Source organism: Sinocyclocheilus grahami, unplaced genomic scaffold (assembly GCF_001515645.1).
Source record: "Sinocyclocheilus grahami isolate Dianchi unplaced genomic scaffold, SAMN03320097.WGS_v1.1 scaffold1193.1, whole genome shotgun sequence".
Lineage (NCBI taxonomy): Eukaryota > Metazoa > Chordata > Actinopteri > Cypriniformes > Cyprinidae > Sinocyclocheilus > Sinocyclocheilus grahami.
Window position 1 is genome coordinate 491,608 of NW_015506372.1, and position 17,693 is coordinate 509,300.

The 17,693-nt window shown below is 36.8% G+C and overlaps 2 protein-coding genes across 2 annotated transcripts in view; one reads left to right on the forward strand and one right to left on the reverse strand.

The window, feature by feature from the left end:
- The window catches only part of LOC107567868 (desmoplakin-like), a 61,189-nt gene extending 45,399 nt beyond the window's left edge, over window positions 1-15,790 (reverse strand). The window contains exon 1 of the mRNA XM_016253642.1: window positions 15,770-15,790. Within this exon, the coding sequence (XP_016109128.1) occupies window positions 15,770-15,790 (21 nt within the window). The remainder of the gene's footprint in view (window positions 1-15,769) is intronic.
- Window positions 15,791-16,214: 424 nt separating this feature from the next.
- slc22a23 (solute carrier family 22 member 23) overlaps window positions 16,215-17,693 on the forward strand; it is a 23,174-nt gene continuing 21,695 nt past the window's right edge. The window contains exons 1-2 of the mRNA XM_016253643.1: window positions 16,215-16,323; window positions 16,972-17,126. Of these exons, the coding sequence (XP_016109129.1) occupies window positions 16,247-16,323; window positions 16,972-17,126 (232 nt within the window). The 5' untranslated portion in view covers window positions 16,215-16,246. The remainder of the gene's footprint in view (window positions 16,324-16,971; window positions 17,127-17,693) is intronic.

Below are 17,693 nucleotides of genomic sequence, written 5' to 3' on the forward strand. Positions count from 1 at the left end.
AGCTGGGGCCTCAAACAACCTGAAAGGAATAGTCACAAATTGGGGTAAACCAGTGGTACTTAATCCTGGTCCTATGAACCCCCCGCTCTGCACATTTTGTCTCCCTTATCTGTCTCCTTTATTTGACATTCAGTTTAGTTCATGGATCTCCAGCCTAATGAGCTGATGATCTGAATCAGGTGGGTTAAACAAGGGAGACATGCAAAATGTGCAGAGTGGGGGGTCCCCAAGACCAGGATTAATGCTGTGTTCCATTTTTACTCAGAAGTTTGAAATTCCGAGTTCCCAGTAGGAACATTTAACTGGAATGCCCTCCCAAGTCAGAGTCCAGACTTGGAATTTTGGTGGAATCGCAATAATTCCAACTTCAGAATCCAATATGGCTGCTCAGTGCATCAACAGAAGAGAAACAGTAGTAATACCGGTATATTTATTAGCACTTCTGTTTGTCTGTGTCTCAATAAACTCAGTGGTGCATACAGTACTATCCAACCTCTATTTGTAGACATTATACTATGGCGCTAACTGTGCAAAATACCATTTTTTAATCAAGTGGTATTGCTAATAATGGACGCGTCCATCTTGGTTTTCTGACTTCTCTACTGGAACACGGTCCACTTGGGTGTGACGTCATTCCCAGCTCCGACATCCGAGGTACTGTAAATGGAATGCAGCATAAGAACCACTGGTGGAAACAAAACAGAGTGGTAAAGGCCATAATTTCACAGGACATTGGGGTTAAGGGGATTTGCCAATATCCCTATTTCTTATCCAGTGTTGAATAAAATTAGTCAAACCTAGGCATTGGAAAAGTATTGCAGTTTTGACAATGTGTTCACCTTGACAACACAGAATCTTTAAGAGCCATCAGTTTTAGGCACAGCCTGTGATTCTTCTATTATGCATATTTACAGCATCGCTTCTAATTTGTCCCAAACGACTTTTTCTTGTGTTCGAGTAGGGTATATGTGCGGCAACACACCACTACAACTAGGGTTATTTCAATGTGGTGCTCAATGAGGTTGGTGCAGCCAGGCAGAGGTGAGAACACATCAGCAAACTTACACTGCAATTTTAGGTTCACTTCTGGTCCAATCTCCGCCCTCTGATAGATTGTTGTCGCCAAATCCACATGGACCTCCTCCCTCCATGTTTTCAAGAGGTTGAGATAGTAAATTTTCCTGTCAAACCACTTCATAATCAGCAGCACCAACTTGCTGTGTGACCTCAAAGGGCCCTTGCCACTTGGAGAGTTCAACATTGGTAGAAACAAAACCACTATTGTCAGGCTGGCCTGATTTTCTGACAAAACTGGACTCTCTGAACTTTCACTCTGGAACTTTCACAAAAACACACAGTGCAATAAAGCAGTAAATCTACAAACCTAGCAAAGAGATCACCAAGCAAAGGCACACAAAGTCGTTTGCCCAATATTCTCACCTATCCTGATCAATCCTCTCAGGGTCTCTGGTAAGAATAATTCCTGCCAAAAAAAAAAAAAAAAAGATGTGATGCTTGGGGCTTAAAGTTTGCATTCTTTTAATTTAGCTAAGAGGTCATGAAGTGACATATTGATCTTCTATTGGTCATACGTCTTCACATGATACAAATTCACAAGTCAGAGCCCAACAAACTTGCAATTTTTGCATGAGCTTGCGTTTTCTGTCTCCTGCATTCATGTGCATATGAATGGCAGTCAGTAATCTTGTTTGGGATGAGCAAAATCAGCACTAAACCAATCACCGGTGAACATGATATCAGGCAGATATTGTGTGATTCACACTCATGTGCTTTGAAAGAACGGTTCACCTTGACTGCACTTTTTCACTCCTCCCTGACTGCAGTCTGTAGCTGCCATTTGACATATCAGATGAGCCTAAGGGATCGAAAGTGTAGTATAACCGGCCCTTAAAGGGATAGGTCACCTAAAAATGAAAAATCTGTCATCATTTACTCACCCTGCACTTGTTCCAAACCTGAGCACCTTTCTTCTGCGGAGCACAAAATAAGATATTTTGAACGATTTGGTAACCAAACAGTTGATGGTAGCCATTGACTTCCATTGCACTTTTTTTCCATACTGTGGAAGTCAATGGCTACCGTCAACTGTTTGGTTACAAAATCGTTCAAAATATCTTATTTTGTGCTCAGCAGAAGAAGAAAGAAACTCGTACAGATTTGGAACAAGTGCAGGGTGAGTAAATGAGGACAGAATGTTAATTTTTGAGTGAACTATCCCTTTAAGTCACCAACGACCGGCAAGAGTTAACATGATTTCGGTCATTTTACTAACTTTAATCACACACTCTATATTCATCTTACACATATATTTCAATAATATTTCTCAAGTAATAAGGACATTTTATAGATGGCATGCCTAAGAATGTTGCTTAGACCACCTTTAATTTTGACATTTTATTACAATTTTGGACCTGAAGCAACCTTTCATGCATGGATAGTTCTGCGTAGTCCAGATATTTATACAGTAACTGTTTTACAGAACATAACTTCCAGGTATTAGAAGGGATGGGTCACAGAGGTGAGCCAACGCCTCTTTCTTTCCCACTGCTTCTCTACGATTCAGGTGTGGCTGCACAAATACCCCCATGTCTACACCTGCTCTGTTACCACTTGTTGTGTTTTCAGTCTATGCGTAAGCCTTTTTTGTGACAACACATTACTCACTCTTTATTCTGACACACCCTTGGCAGCTAATTCTCCAGCTTGTCTAAACTCCCTGGCAAGGGAACACAGGCATGTTTGCTGGGTTTTGGTTTAATTACATTTTTTATTTCACTAGAGAATCATAGCAAATTGTATAATGAAGGACGTATGCATTTTCTTTGCAAGCAAGAGTGACTTTGAGAGTACCTTAAAAGTGTCAAAGTACAGAATACATCTAGATACCATGCCAATGAAACATCTGTCTTACTTTCACATATACCACCATTCAGTGATTTGGTCATTAAAACTGCACACATTCACACACCACATGCTAACTCATCAGATACTACATCAGATGACGCACACCTAATGATTTCATCAACCAACAAAGACTAAGCCATTTTCACTCTTACGCAATAACAAAAGACAGTAAACTCTTCAAGTGAATACTGTTACAATACAGTATATACAAACATTTTTTCAACATTTATCAGCCTTATATAACAATATTCACTTTTTATCCACTGTCTGGAAAGATTCCACAACTAGAGAGGGAAATAACTACATATGATAAACACAAAAACGTGACCTTTGGGTAAGTGGCCTTAATGGGAACTAGCAATTAAATAGCATATTGTATTGCCTATTTCATGGCTTTTCAGAAAAATGTAAACAGTTATTAGTTACAGTACATAATTACAGATAACAAACAATTATGGAGCACAATACAATTAACGAAACAGCATCTGGTAAAGATCAACAGATATTGCACTTAATCAAATGTTTAATTTTTATTATTATTTAACACCCAACCTGAAAACAAAGATCAATCTTTTAAATCTGTCTTGATAGCATTGTCTTAATGCCAAGTTGGTTTTATTGTGTTCACCGTTTTACCCCAAATTCATTATAAATAAATACACAAATAAATAAATTATGATATTGGAATTTTATTGAAAGTCAGAACCCACAAAATATATTCTGAACTATTCTAATTTTAAAAAGTTTTGCATTTGACGAATTTGTCAAAACCACAGCATAAATCAAACATTTTGTATTTTTTAAATCAAAACTTTATCATTACTGAGCTGTTGTTTGCATTAGTAAGAACCTCCCTTTGTGACAAATAGCAGCTGCTTTCTCTATAAAATATTTGTCTTTTTTAACCAGAGATATTTTAAAACAAAAATGCATTAAAAAGCAGTGTCTGCCTTATATCACATGACTGTGTTTATGACTCATGGCTGGGATCAAAGGTTAAATACTTTAATAAAAGGGTGTGACCACTGACCAGCGTTCAGTGCAAACATAACAAAACCAGTGATGGTGTCAAGGTTACAGGCATAAAGTAAAAAAACCTGCGCAATAGTTATTTCTTGAATAAAGCATCTAACTCGTTCTGTCCCTGAGGACTAAATAAAATGAAGAAACCAGCAAGCAAATCATACACTTCCTAATTTGACATCAACGTCCCACTGGAGTCTCTCTCTTTCCCTTTATCTGGATCATACTTGATTCCTGGAGGATTCTTTCATCTTTTGAGTTCTTGGCTAAGGATTACATTTTTTTTTTGCTATTTTTGTTTTCATGTCAGGTGTCTTCGTTCAGTGAATAAAGGAGCAGTCCAACAATGAATTGAGCAAACTGAATGTGAATACAAGTAAAAACATGTTCTCCAAGCATGTGCCCAACCACTGCCTTCAAATCCTCAAGTTCTTTTGCTTCAAATGTTTTCTCTCTTCCGGAAACATAATTACGATAAAGACAATTCCTGTAACACTATTGGTCACCACTAGAGAGCAGGCTTACTCAAATAATGCTTGTCCCTAAATATAAGAAGTTTTTGCTTCAAAATATGCACACACAAAAAAAAATCATATCATTGCATACCTATCCCAGATAGCACACGTACATCTGCAAGACGTCTGTTAAAGATCGCTTCATCTGGAAAGCATCTGCTGTGTGCAAACATCTGATAGACCACTTTAAGATCTCAGTTTTACATTCACTCTAAATCATAAACACCTTATAAACGTATATTTGACATCTGATAGGAAGCGTCCTATAGACGTATTGCAGATGAGTAAACTCTCTAAAAAATACGTCTTGCAGATGTAATGCAGACGTCAAATAGATGTCTCTGTGATGTCCGTGTGCTATCAGGGATATAAAACACAACCAGCAGTGCATACACTCTCAGCAAAAAATAAAAAAAAGTGCAAAAGCTGTTACTTGCTACACTTTTGTCCCTTATTTACCCCTCAAGGGTGCATATTAGTACCTAAAGTGTACATATTAGCGTACCTGAATCGCACATTAGAACCTTTTGAAAAGTTATACCGCCCCAGTGACAGCTTTTGTGCATTTTTCTCTGAGAGTGTACCTATATAAAATTCAGAAGTTCTATGTTAAATACACCTTAACATTTAAAGGTGGGGTAAGTGATTTTTCAAAAACACTTTAGCAAAACAAACTTGTAGCCAGTCAGCAGTAAGGGGCGTAACTGCTCAGGATGTGGAAGAGAGCTGTTCAGTGCTCTCAGGGACGGACATTAGCGAGCCGAGTGACAGAAAGATATAGATGGCGGATAAAAAACTAAAGAGGAACTAAAACTAAAGAGAAGTAGGACCCGTGTAAATATGGGATCAGCTTTCCAGCGCTGGAGAGAACTCAAGGAGCGGAAGGCCTGCGATTGTACGCCGAGGTTGCTTTGTTTCTTCTCGATCGGTGAGTAACACCGTGTCTGCGGCACAACAGCTAAAGTCTGTCTAGTACACTGGACGCGACAAAGCGACCGCTGAAAACCATTTGAAATTTGTGTCAATACGTCATGAATGGAACGCAGCAGCAGTTTTGCTTTGTTTCACAGAACTAATCCGTTGCCTGGGTTGCGTACATACGCGTGGGGCGGCGCTATCAAAATAGGGGCGAGACATGCATGATTGTTTTGATGATTTCAAATGTCAACATTGGCTACCAGAAATCGCTTACCCCACCTTTAATTTCATTTTGTAAATTGTCTTTTTGCCAGTTTGGACCGACAGATGGCAGCAGTTACAGCAAAATGAAAACAGGTCTATCATCCTCACACTAAATGATTTGATTATTAAAGAGCATAACTACTTAAATCTCTAAAATAAACTGATTTTTGTCTAAAAAAAAAAAAAGTAGCATACGTCAAGTCAAATTCCTTGTGTGTGTAAACATACTTGGTAATAAAGCTCTTCTGATTCTGATTAAGTCAAAGTCATGCAGGTAGGGGCACACCAAACGCTGCCTCAAGTTTGGGGTCATTCAAAAGTCTCTTCTGCTCAGCAAGGCTGCCTTTATTTGATCACAGAAATACAGTAAAATGTTAAAGGGGTCATATGATGCGATTTCAAGTTTTGCTTTCTCTTTGGAGTGTTACAAGCTGATTGTGCATAGATAAGATCCCTGAAGTTGCAAAGAATAAAGTCTCAAAACCAAAGAGATATTCTTTATCGAAGTTAAGACTCTGCCACGCCCCCCTAAAACGGCTCGTTCTAACACGCCCCCACATGTCTACCTCACTATGTAGCAATATTAGCATAATGCGTATGGACGAGCGTTTCGTGAACCTAGGAGAGGAGGTCATTCTGACTTTGCTATGACAATCTGGTGCTTCTGAATCAGCGACTGTTTTGTTATTAGTTTAAGTGTTTCCTATTGACTGTTCAAATGTGGAGTTTTGCGCATCGTGTGCGTATAATAATGATCTTTAAAAAAAGCATCATATGACCCCTTTAATATTGTAAAATATTACTATTTAAAATACCTGTTTTCAATGTGAATATATGTTCAAATGTATTTATTTTTGTGATGTAGAGCTGAATTTTCAGCATCATTACTCCAGTCTTCAGTGTCACGTGATCTTCCAGAAATCATTTTAATATGCTGATTTGGTAGTATTGAAACATTTCATGACTAAGTTTGTTATTTAAATCTTTGGCTCTCATTGCATTTAAAAATAACTACAAGTAGTACAACAAATGTAATTATACATTTGACACCTGTAGACACTAGTTTTGTTTCTCATGTAAACTCTATTTTAGAAATAATCTAAGCTATTATAAATCTCATACATTTGCTTAAAGCAGTAGTCTTCACTGTATTTGAGCCATTGTCTGCGGTCAAAGACACTCTCTTGTTTTCACAAAGTCCTCAGCCAAGCCACTAATGCTTCTTTCAAACCTTTCTCCAGTGTGATCGTCGGGAAAGTGAGCCGTTTCTGCCATCTGCTTATTTTATTTCAGAACTATCATTAGTAAAATGCTGCATGGATCTGTTGTTCAGGTTGACCACACATGTGTGATTGTCGTACACTCTTAAAAATAAAGGTGCTTCAAAAGGTTCTTCAAGCGATGCCATAGAAGAACCCTTTTTGGTTCCACAAAGAAGCATTCAGTCAAAGGTTCTTTAAAGAACCATCTCTTTCTTACCTTTTTGTAATCTGAAGAACCTTCTTTTGCTACAAAGAAGCTTTTGTGAAACAGAAAGATTCTTCAGATGTTGAAGGTTCTTTATGGAACCATTTAGACAAAAAGGTTCTTCTATGGCATCACGAAGGACCTTTATTATTAAGAGCGTAGTATTTCACGTGCTTTAGCTCTAATTCAACACATGCTTTGCATTTCTCATGCATTTCATGGATAGCGACTGATGGCTATTGGTGTTTTTTGTCGAGTGTTTGTTTCAGTCTTTGGAAGCTGACTTTACTGACTTTATCTGCTGGCACCGTGTTTTTGCATAAATGATTGCGTCGGAGTGACGCTTTCAAATGATCAATATTTATTCGGTTAGGTTGGCTTTGAGGTGTGCTTTTGTTTGTTGTCATACACTGATCATATAGGTTTTTTTATGGCTGTGTCAAATTACCCAAATCATAACCAAAAATCATAGTGATCATATCCTCTTTTCTGTATCCCAAACTGCTGATGTACAATTGCTTTTGGCAACAATGTATTATCGTACCCTGCATTCATATTTTCTGTTCTAATGGTCGTGCATTTTGTACAGCTTAAACAGAAAGGTTATATCTTGTGTGGGGAAAGTTAGTACTGCCCTACATATACATTAAGTGCTTAACAATAGAATCCGGTGCAAATTGGTTGAAAATTGTCATCATTCACCTCAGTAAACTGGTTTGGTTTAGTTATAAGCACCAAAGTTCTTAGTACCCAGTGCTGAGTGGTAACGGATTACTTGTAATCTGGATTACGTAATCAGGTTCCAAATTATATTACATTTTAAAATGCTCGTAATCAGACTACAGTTAATTTTTTTATTGATTACATATTATACACATGGTCACATGACGTGCAGGTAAACTGGAATAATATTTCATATTTTTATTAAGTGTTTTATTTTGATTGTTGTAATTGTAATTTCACGTTTGTATGATTTCAATATTAACTTTTAATTAAACTCACAAACCCCAGTTTGGGAATCTTTGATGTAATAATGTTTAGTGCACTTTGTGTTGTTAATAGCAATGAATGGAATTGTCTTTCTCTGTGTATTTTTACATCAATATCATACGAGATTATCCTATTTAAATCAATGTGATAAATAAGTTAGGTCTAAAGTAATCTTAAAGTAATCAAAAAGTAGTGATTGTAATACCTGCATGTGTAATGTAATGGATTATGTTGCTAACTACAATTTTTGTCATGTAATTTGGAATCAGTAACAGACTACAATTTGTAAGTAATCTGCCCAGCACTGATCGTATACCATCATGCAAAGATCAAGATGTCTCACAGCGTCTCATTGGGTCAATGAGATAGATTAATAATGAAATGCTGAATGTTAACACACTTAAGTACAGCTCGCACTCAGCAACTCAGTGTGCATTTGCACCATAATTAAATGCACATCATTAAACTCTCACTCGATCTCACAGTCAATCTTGGTGCATCCCTAACGAGAAGCAGGACTTCTGGGAGAGTTTACTTCATGCAGATGAGACCCAATCCCACATGCAGTGCAACTGTCCAAATGCCTGAATGATCCCCTTATCTTTGTCTTTAAGCAATACAGCAAATTAAACTTGATTTTAATGTTGTTGTTTTTTATGTTTTCTGAAGGAACCCAGATAGCACAGGTACGTCTGCGAGATGTCTGTTAAAGATCGCTTCATCTGGAAAGCATCTGCTGTGTACAAACATCTGATAGACCACTTTAAGATGTCAGTTTTACATTCCTTCTAAATCATAAACATCTTAAAGACATTTTCTAAATGTCTATTTGACGTCTGATAGGAAACGTCCCATAGACGTATTGCAGATGTAAATGCAGACGTCAAATAGACGTCTCGGTGATGTACGTTTGCTGTCAGGGAATTGAGTAACTGTGCAAACCGTGTGGTTGTCAACATTGCTTCTGTATGCAGGTACAGTACATACAGTGAGCATGTTTACACGCACACCAATATGCTGAAAAATACCAAAGAAATACCATTTTACTGGTTTACATGCAAACCAATAACCCAGGAACGCAAGAAAATCATGTTCACAAGACATTTTTAAAAGTTAAGTTGGTTCCCATGAGCATCCATGTATTCCATGCCAGTATTCTATTTGAAAAGATTTTAAAACCCCAGAGAAATGGTTTAACACATTGTCGGTTTATTAAACATAATCTGTTGAACAACATGGTGTTGCTAAATGGTTGCGAGGTTATTCTGGGTGGCATCAGAGATGCTATTTAAAACATTTTCCCGCAAGTCTCTCAAACTCGCAGGTTGTGAGACAAGGAATTGATCACAAGTAGGTTTTGGCTTTGTTTTCCTGTTTTCATACGTGCTGAGGGTAATGATCGAAAAGTAGTTTAACCAATAACATGACAATAACATTGTACATAATCGACCAATCATGGCGCATGAGGAGGTGGGATCTACAGAGAACAGTCAAAGCGATGCAAATACATGTACTGTAGAGTGCAGCACATATTTACTGTAAATATTCATCAAAACAGAGCTTCCAGCAGCGTGGCAGTGTTGGGATGTTTGCTAACAGTAAACTGCTGCTCAGGTGTTTCAAACCTCTTTTTCCCCCTAAACAAAGAACGAAAAGGAAGGACTTTGTTGTGAGTAAATCGGGGCCTTTAGGGCTCTGCAGTGCGATCGACTTGTGAAGTCCCTACAGCCAGTCCTCAATTAACTCGCAGTGCGTCCTTCAGCACATCTCGACCAGTTCCTGTTAAGTGCTTCCTCTTATTGGCCTCTTCAGTGTGCTCTTCCCAGGGCAACATCAGGTCCTACATAGTCACATCACTAATAATAGGTGGTTGCAAAACGCGTATCGTCAGGGTGTTAGACAATAGAGAAGTATAATAAGAAGTAGCTCAATAAATACACCTGTGACTATACATTTTAAGGATCTAGCTATCTATGTTTTTCTGTTTAGGATCACATTACTGTTTTAAAGACAGAGCCGTTTGGTCTGTTTCATCTCTTAAGCCTGGAATACTCTACATGATTTTTGCCCTGATTTCCCCCTGATTTACAGTCTGGAGAAGTCGACGAAAGTTGCAAAAGTCAGAGCCAGTGTACAGTGTTGTGAGTAACACATTACAAGTAACACGAGTTACGTAATCGGATTACTTTTTTCAAGTAACTAGTAAAGTAACGCATTACTTTTTTAATTTACAAGAGAATATCTGAGTTACTTTTTCAAACAAGTAACGCAAGTTTCTTTTTTTTTTTCCAATTTATTGACTGACAGCTCTCCTGTCCTCATGCTGAGAGAAATCAGATGTTACTGTAGTTCTAAAATAAATATGAATGTGCATTAATTCATCTCACTCACAAAAAAAAAAAAAACACCGATTCAGTATTCTTTAAAATGAATAAAAATAATGCAACTCAGAATATGACGCAAACCTGCAATAATTAAATGTTAAACAACACAAATATATTTTATGTATTTAATCCCATTCTATTAACCAATGTCTTTGCTTCTGACCTTCGATGATCCAGTTCAACCGTACTAATAAGCACAAATTACTCTAGACACACATTTGTGTCTTTTTTTATTGCTGAAGTGTGTTGAAATTTCTTCTTCTGCATTCTACTGTACAGACGTAAATTTACTTTCAATTCAGCCTGAGGCTTATTCATTTCACTTTTGGCGTGAAAAGGCTTTTATATTTGCCAAAAATATATATATTTTTATTTTAAAAACAAACAAGCAAGCCCTGTCCATATTTACAACATTGTAACACATTACTTTCCATAAAAAGTAACTAAGTAATGTAATTAGTTACTTTTTTTATGGAGTAACGCAATATTGTAATGCATTACTTTTAAAAGTAACTTTCCCCAACACTGCTCGTGTACAGATTTGAGTTGACAGATTCTATAGAAAACCGCGTAGTGTATGATGGTCACATCCAGTTGGAGGAGATCAAACATGTTTGATATTTCAGCAGATTTTAGAACAGCAACAGTGTGCACGTTTCTGCATGAATTTGTTGTGATCGGAAAAAACTTGAAAGTCTGGTGTGTAAATGATCCTCAGTTGTGTAGTGTATGATGCCCAGTTTTTCTTTGCCACTATTTACAAAGTCCGTAAGTGTATTAAAAATGTTCTGATTTTAAAAAATCATCTAGTGTATTCCAGCCATTAGATAAAATGGAAATGTTATGCAGTGTGTGAAGTTATTTGAAAGCTTGTACTTTTAATGTATTCCTGTGTGGTGGGTAGAAGTATGGTCATAATCTGGCGGGGGTGTCAGATTTCGGCACCAAACTGGTCCATTACTCCAGATGATCCAGATGAAGACTTCAGAGGAATGGAAGCTCTCTCTGAACAGCTGAAGAGCATGTGAAGATCAAACGCTTCTCTTCTGGAGCGCGGCATCTGTGGTGTTTAGTTCACGCCAAAGTCATGCAAAACTTTATAATCAAGGATTAATCTATGTTATGTATGAATGCAAGTAGTGTTGGGCGGTATGCTCCATAGTCATATTGTCCTATCGTCAGCCTGTGAGATCGCAGACACACGATCTTATCATTGTAATTTATTTAATTGTTTTCTTACTTAGTTTCATAACCGTAGAGTGAACGAACTCTACGGCAACTACGGCTAAAAGCAACCTAATGTTACTGTAATCTATTAACTAAATATACAAAATAGGCCTATATTTAATATGACTGGATTTGTATTTAACATGATAATTTGGTTGGTAACACTTTATTTTAGGGTCTAGGGTTTAGTTATATCATATATCATATTATATTGGACTCCAGTGTGGATGAAGATTAAAGCTAACAAAAAGAGAACAAAACAAGAACGAGAAAAATCATATGTGATCATTTTCACAGCATTAAAAGTAAATTATAAAAATGCACAGGTAAAATATAAAAAAAAAGAAAAATGATAGGCTTACAATGTAAGTGACAAACAAAATAAATATCAAAATCCAATATCTGTCAATCTCTAAAATATGTGACTATATGTGATTTGTCTGTGGTCTTCAAGTAGTCTATGATATTTTTATAAGATTTATGTTTATTATCACAATGGTTAGTATGCATAGCCTTTAGCATCACAAATGATATATTTCTGCCTCATGTGATCAGAATCCAATTTGGATTGCAAACAGGCAGAAACATTTGTGTTTTGAGCTGAGAAAATGATTTGAAGCTGCTAGCAAGGTATTTGAAAATGGGGAATGACCCTCGGTAGAATTGACCATTTCTACAGTTGTAAGTCGCTTTGGATAAAAGCGTCTGCTAAATGAATTGATGTAAATGTTCAGTCCAGAATGGTGAATTTTGGTCTCTGCATCATGATCTCACCCTCCTAATATAATCGCGAGTCGCTCACTTTCATTACACACTCTCTCCGTCACGCGAGTGTGTGTCTCACTTCTTCTGCTTTCATTTTATTCTTTCCTTTGAACTATAAAGTAATAAATACTGTTCAAGCGAGGACTGTGTCTCACACTGCTAGTCTGTTGCTAGGCAGAAACTATGCGGCAATCTCTGTCTCTCGGCCTTGAATTTCCTCACTGGCACTGATTCTCTTCTGCTTGCCTTCCCTTTCCTCATTCACATAGCTGTGTGTAAAAACACTCAGAAAGCGGCTGTTCAAGCATACAGTTCATATACATACATTATAAATTTGTCAGATCATCTCATGGGAAATCACATCAGCATTCTCAGACTCGGCCTTGATTAAGGTCACTGTAATAATCGGATTTATTCCGGAATAACCAGATAATAAACGAATGTCTTTCTCTCAAATACAGTTTGAAGCGGTAGCCTGTTTTGTAATGTAATGTTAATTTTCTAATGTAAAACAGCCATTACTACTTCCCTTTAATTTACCATGTCGGTAGTTTACACCGAAATATAATCGTGACTGCCGTTATGTGTACTGTAAATACTGTAAAACCATAATCAGGACTTTCCACTAATAGGGTACAAAACAAAGTTTGAAAAAAGAGTTTGTGTTTCCTTATTTCTTAATAAACACCAAGTGCACAGAGGAATTAAATACATTAATAAAGTCCTAGGTTGAAACAGGGTCCTTAAAAAGTCTAGTTTGAAGGTTATAAGCCTTAAAGGGCCAGTTCACCCCAAAATTCTGTCATCGTTTACTTAACCTCCATTTGTTCTGAACCCCTGTGAGTTTCTTTATTCTGTTGAACACAAAAGAAGATATCGTGAAGAATGTTTGTAACCAAACAGCTGATGGTAGCCATTGACTTCCATGGTATTTTTTTCTCTACTATGGAAGTCAATGGCTACCGTCAACTGTTTGATTACTTGAGGGTGAGTGAATGATGACAGAATTTTTGGGTGAATTGTCTCGTTTAATACCTTAAATGGTACAACGCGTGTCTTAATTATTATTTTAAGTGGTATTACATTTGAGGACGGAAAATCAGGATTTGTATTATGGTCTAATGTGATGATTAAACTTAAAATAAGCAATAATTAAATTAATAGGAGCGCTGCATGTTCAAAATCAAAACGTGCAAATTTTGACAGCCTTGCGGTTTCAGACCAGTTTGCAGTTATGGAATGATGCTCATTTATGTTTTTTAATGAGCTGGGAGTAGTACACACATTTCAAAATAAAAGTCTCTGTGTATTTCTGGCTTGTTTATAATCTAAAGTCCTACATTATACATACAACTTTCTTTCTTTTTGTGATTATCGCCACAATAATCTGGTTATTGCTTTTCTTTACACATCATTATGAGCAAAATCCAATATTGGTTGACCTCTCTAATTAGTGTATATTGATGTATTAGATAATAAACCATTTTCAAAACATATTTATATATTGAATAAAACGTGTCTGGAGTATTTTAACCTCACTTAATTTAAGTTGTTGAATGTGTGCTGCAGCTTGTTGAATTAAGTAAGAATCTGAAATGCATGATTTACTGTATAGTTTTGTTCTGGACATACAGTATGCATTTTATTTATCATAAGTTGGATACCCTGTGATGTGTATGTGTGTGTATATATATATATATATATATATATATGTGTGTGTGTGTGTGTACGAATGATGTCTATTTTTAATGCTGTAAAAAATTGTTTTACTGTACTAAGTATGGTATCTTATTAGACATTACCATGGTAAAATTGTTGTTTTTAAATCTTTAAATCAAAGATATTAAATCAGTGTTTTAAAATTAGATTTCTGTCTGAATGCAGTCCATAAATATTTGTTTCTCTTTGAGTCCGTACAAAATATTTATCAGTGATAATGAGCTGAAATATGCTTATGTAAGCAGTGGGTTTGCCAGGTTAGGTTTTTGTCCGAATGTTGTTAGACTTCGATTGACTTGCCTGATTAAATAATGGTGAAAAAGTGTTTCAGTAGGACTAGTTTGTGGGTAAGGTTGGCAGCTGACATGGATCTGAGAGCGTGAGTAATACTGAAGCATGTGACGGGTGCGGCTCAGTCATCACACAATAGAGGAAACAGATCCTGTGGCAGTTTCAGTCAGTGTCTGTACAGCAGGGGAAACCCAGGAAACATTAGAAACCCTGATTAGAATACAATATAACTCAATTCAGCTAGCAGGTTGTATTTTGTTCCTTTAGAAAATTAAATGCAAGGTCTTTCCGCCTGAGTTTTGTGTGTTTTATTTCTTTGTTTGTCCTGCTCTGGAAGTGTTTGTTCTGCATAATAGATTATGTAATAGTGTTTAGTTTTTTTTTGTTCTGTGGTAGCACATTTTTACAGCTTAAAGTGCATTTTTCAGGGTTTGCTAGAGTTTTGGTAGCCAGTGGTTTTCAGATAGAGAAAGGGGGAATGGTGTAAAGCATGATTTTTTTAACTGCTTTATGAGCATTTATGTGAAAACTTACTGGACTGAAGAAACCTTACTTGATTATACATAATTTTTAGAAATATCATGTTCAGACGAGTCTTAACTATGATCATCAGGCTTTTGAGGAATTTGTCCATCTCTTGTTTATCACTGCATCGCATTGCATTATATGTTTTGAAAATTAATAAAGCATAATAATAGAGTGACGACTGATACTTATATAATGTATATGCAAGTAGTCTGTTATAAAAGCTCATTAATTTACATTACAAGCTGTCAGATTTTCATCTTTTTGATCAAATAAATAACATCTGCACCAAATTTGGGCCTCTGAATAAAAGTGTTTTTGTGTTTGTTTTTCCTCCTCAAATGTGAGCACCGTATTCTCAGTATATAGGCCACAAACTTCTAATGTATAAAATATGATAGAAAACATAAAACACGTGCAGATTTTCCCAATATTTTGTCTAAAGGTTCAGCTGTTCCATAAACACAAACTCTCAGAAAAAAAGGGATGAAAGTGGTCAGTATCCTTTAAAAATGTACACTTTTGTACCTTATTTACCCCCAAGGTGCACATTAAAAAGATACATACAGTATTAGTTCCTGAAGTGAAAAGGTGCTGCCCCAGTGACAGCTTTTGTACCTTTATTTCTGAGAGTGCACCTACAACACCCTAGCATCATGATAGCAAATTCTATATGGACAAATCTCACATTTTTCTGTGAAAATGAAAATAACCGGAACCGCTTTGCTGAAATCACATGCCCAGCCAAATGCTCACCTTATCGTGGAAACCCCTCATTATCAAGCACTTCCTGTTGAGTTCATAATAGATGCCAAATGCACCTGTGAAATTTCCCTTTTGTGTGATGCTGCATCCGTAAGGACAGTATAAAATCTCAAACCTCATAATCACTGTTGTTCGTTTAAAACGGGGGTTTTCGAGCCGTTCTGTTCTCAGCACTGCAGAGTTTGGATGTTTCCCTTATTGGACACATACAGCTCAGGTCATGGGGTGCACTTCTGGTCAGCTGATGTTAATTTAAGGGAGACGTCCAAAATGAGCAGTGCTGGGGAGACTCCAGGAACGGATGGAGAAATCCTGGTTTAGAAAAACTAATTCATGTGCGCCACCAAATGGCACATTTAATAATTCTGTTCTTTCATGTGGTGACAGAAAAGATTGAAATATGTAATATATTAATAATAAGGCATCTTTCTGTCCCAACAGTGGAACCTAGTGGGTGACTCTGCCTGGATGGTTCATATTGCCAAATTCTCCCTATTGGTGGGCTCCATCTTTGGATACTTGGTGTTGGGAGTTTTGGCAGATAGGTGAGTGTCTAAAAATGCCTTACTTTCCCACATTTCTGAATCAGAATCATGTCACTCATTTTATACTTGTACACCGAACTAGAATTTAAATATATAGCATCATATGAATGATGAATGGCTGTAAAGGAAAGGTTGTGCGGAAAGCCCTTATATGGAAATGTTTTGGGTGTGTTTTCTGCAAATGATTAACCTCGGTCACAGAATTGTTTAGTGAGAAGTTCTCTTAAGCGTATGAATACAAATAAACCATTACTGAACGAGTCCTATTGTTTGTGCCGAGCACATTGTGTTTTGTGTCGTGAGTTATTTGCTGCCAAGAGCGTGAAATCATCAAGTCAGTTTTCCTATTCAGCATATGTCATGTTTATAATGTTATTGAGCCTATGCAGTTCATGATAATGTTAATGCATTTCAGTTGTAGCAATTTTCGCTTTTAGGGATCTTTTAGAGAAAAAGAAGCTTTACAGCTTTACAAAAACTTTTTTTGGGGGGTGACCTATAACTTTAAGGACTTTTGTACACTAAGCAAAGCTACTGTGTTGACTCACTTGATGTCATAATTTAATATGACACATATAATATAAATTAAAAACCACTGGTATAAACCATTTTGTAAATCGGCCTTGTTTTGTCTTTTCTAACACTCAGGTTTGGAAGGCACCCGGTCCTGATCCTGTCCGTCATCTTTATGTTAGTTTTCGGCATTATGGTGGCCTTCTCCGTCAACGTCCCAATGTTCAGCACCCTGCGCTTCTTTGAGGGCTTTTGCTTAGCTGGAATCACACTCTCGCTCTATGCACTGAGTAAGTATAATGTCTGAGTTTAAACAGCTTTGGTCCAGAAGACAACACATCTTTACATTTACTGAGGCATTATCCTTCATTCTTTGTGCAATAGTCCACTATTAGAACTGTAACATTTGTTTCAAGGGAATACATTTACTTACAATTGCAAAACAAATCAAAAATATATACACATCCACATTAAATATACACATATTACACCATGCACAATATGTACGATAACAGACAGAATGCTAAATTTGTAGTAACAGTTAGCATTAATATCGGCATTACAGTTCACCGCTTGATGCAATTAGCTTGAGTCTCTTTATCTTTTTACTGTGGTCACAAGTGTTACAAATACCCTGAACGGTCCTCTTCATAATGTGAGTCTTGTTTTGGGAAGCACTGAAAAGGATCAGGGTGTGTATGTGTACAACACATTGGGTTTGTGGATGGAGAAAGAGAAGTGCTGTAATGCAGCATTTCATCCAGATCTTGCTGAACACACTCAGTGGTGTTTCTCCGATTGATCTTCATCAGAAAGTCATTGCTGCTGTAGAGGAAAGGCTGAGGATGGTGTGTTTT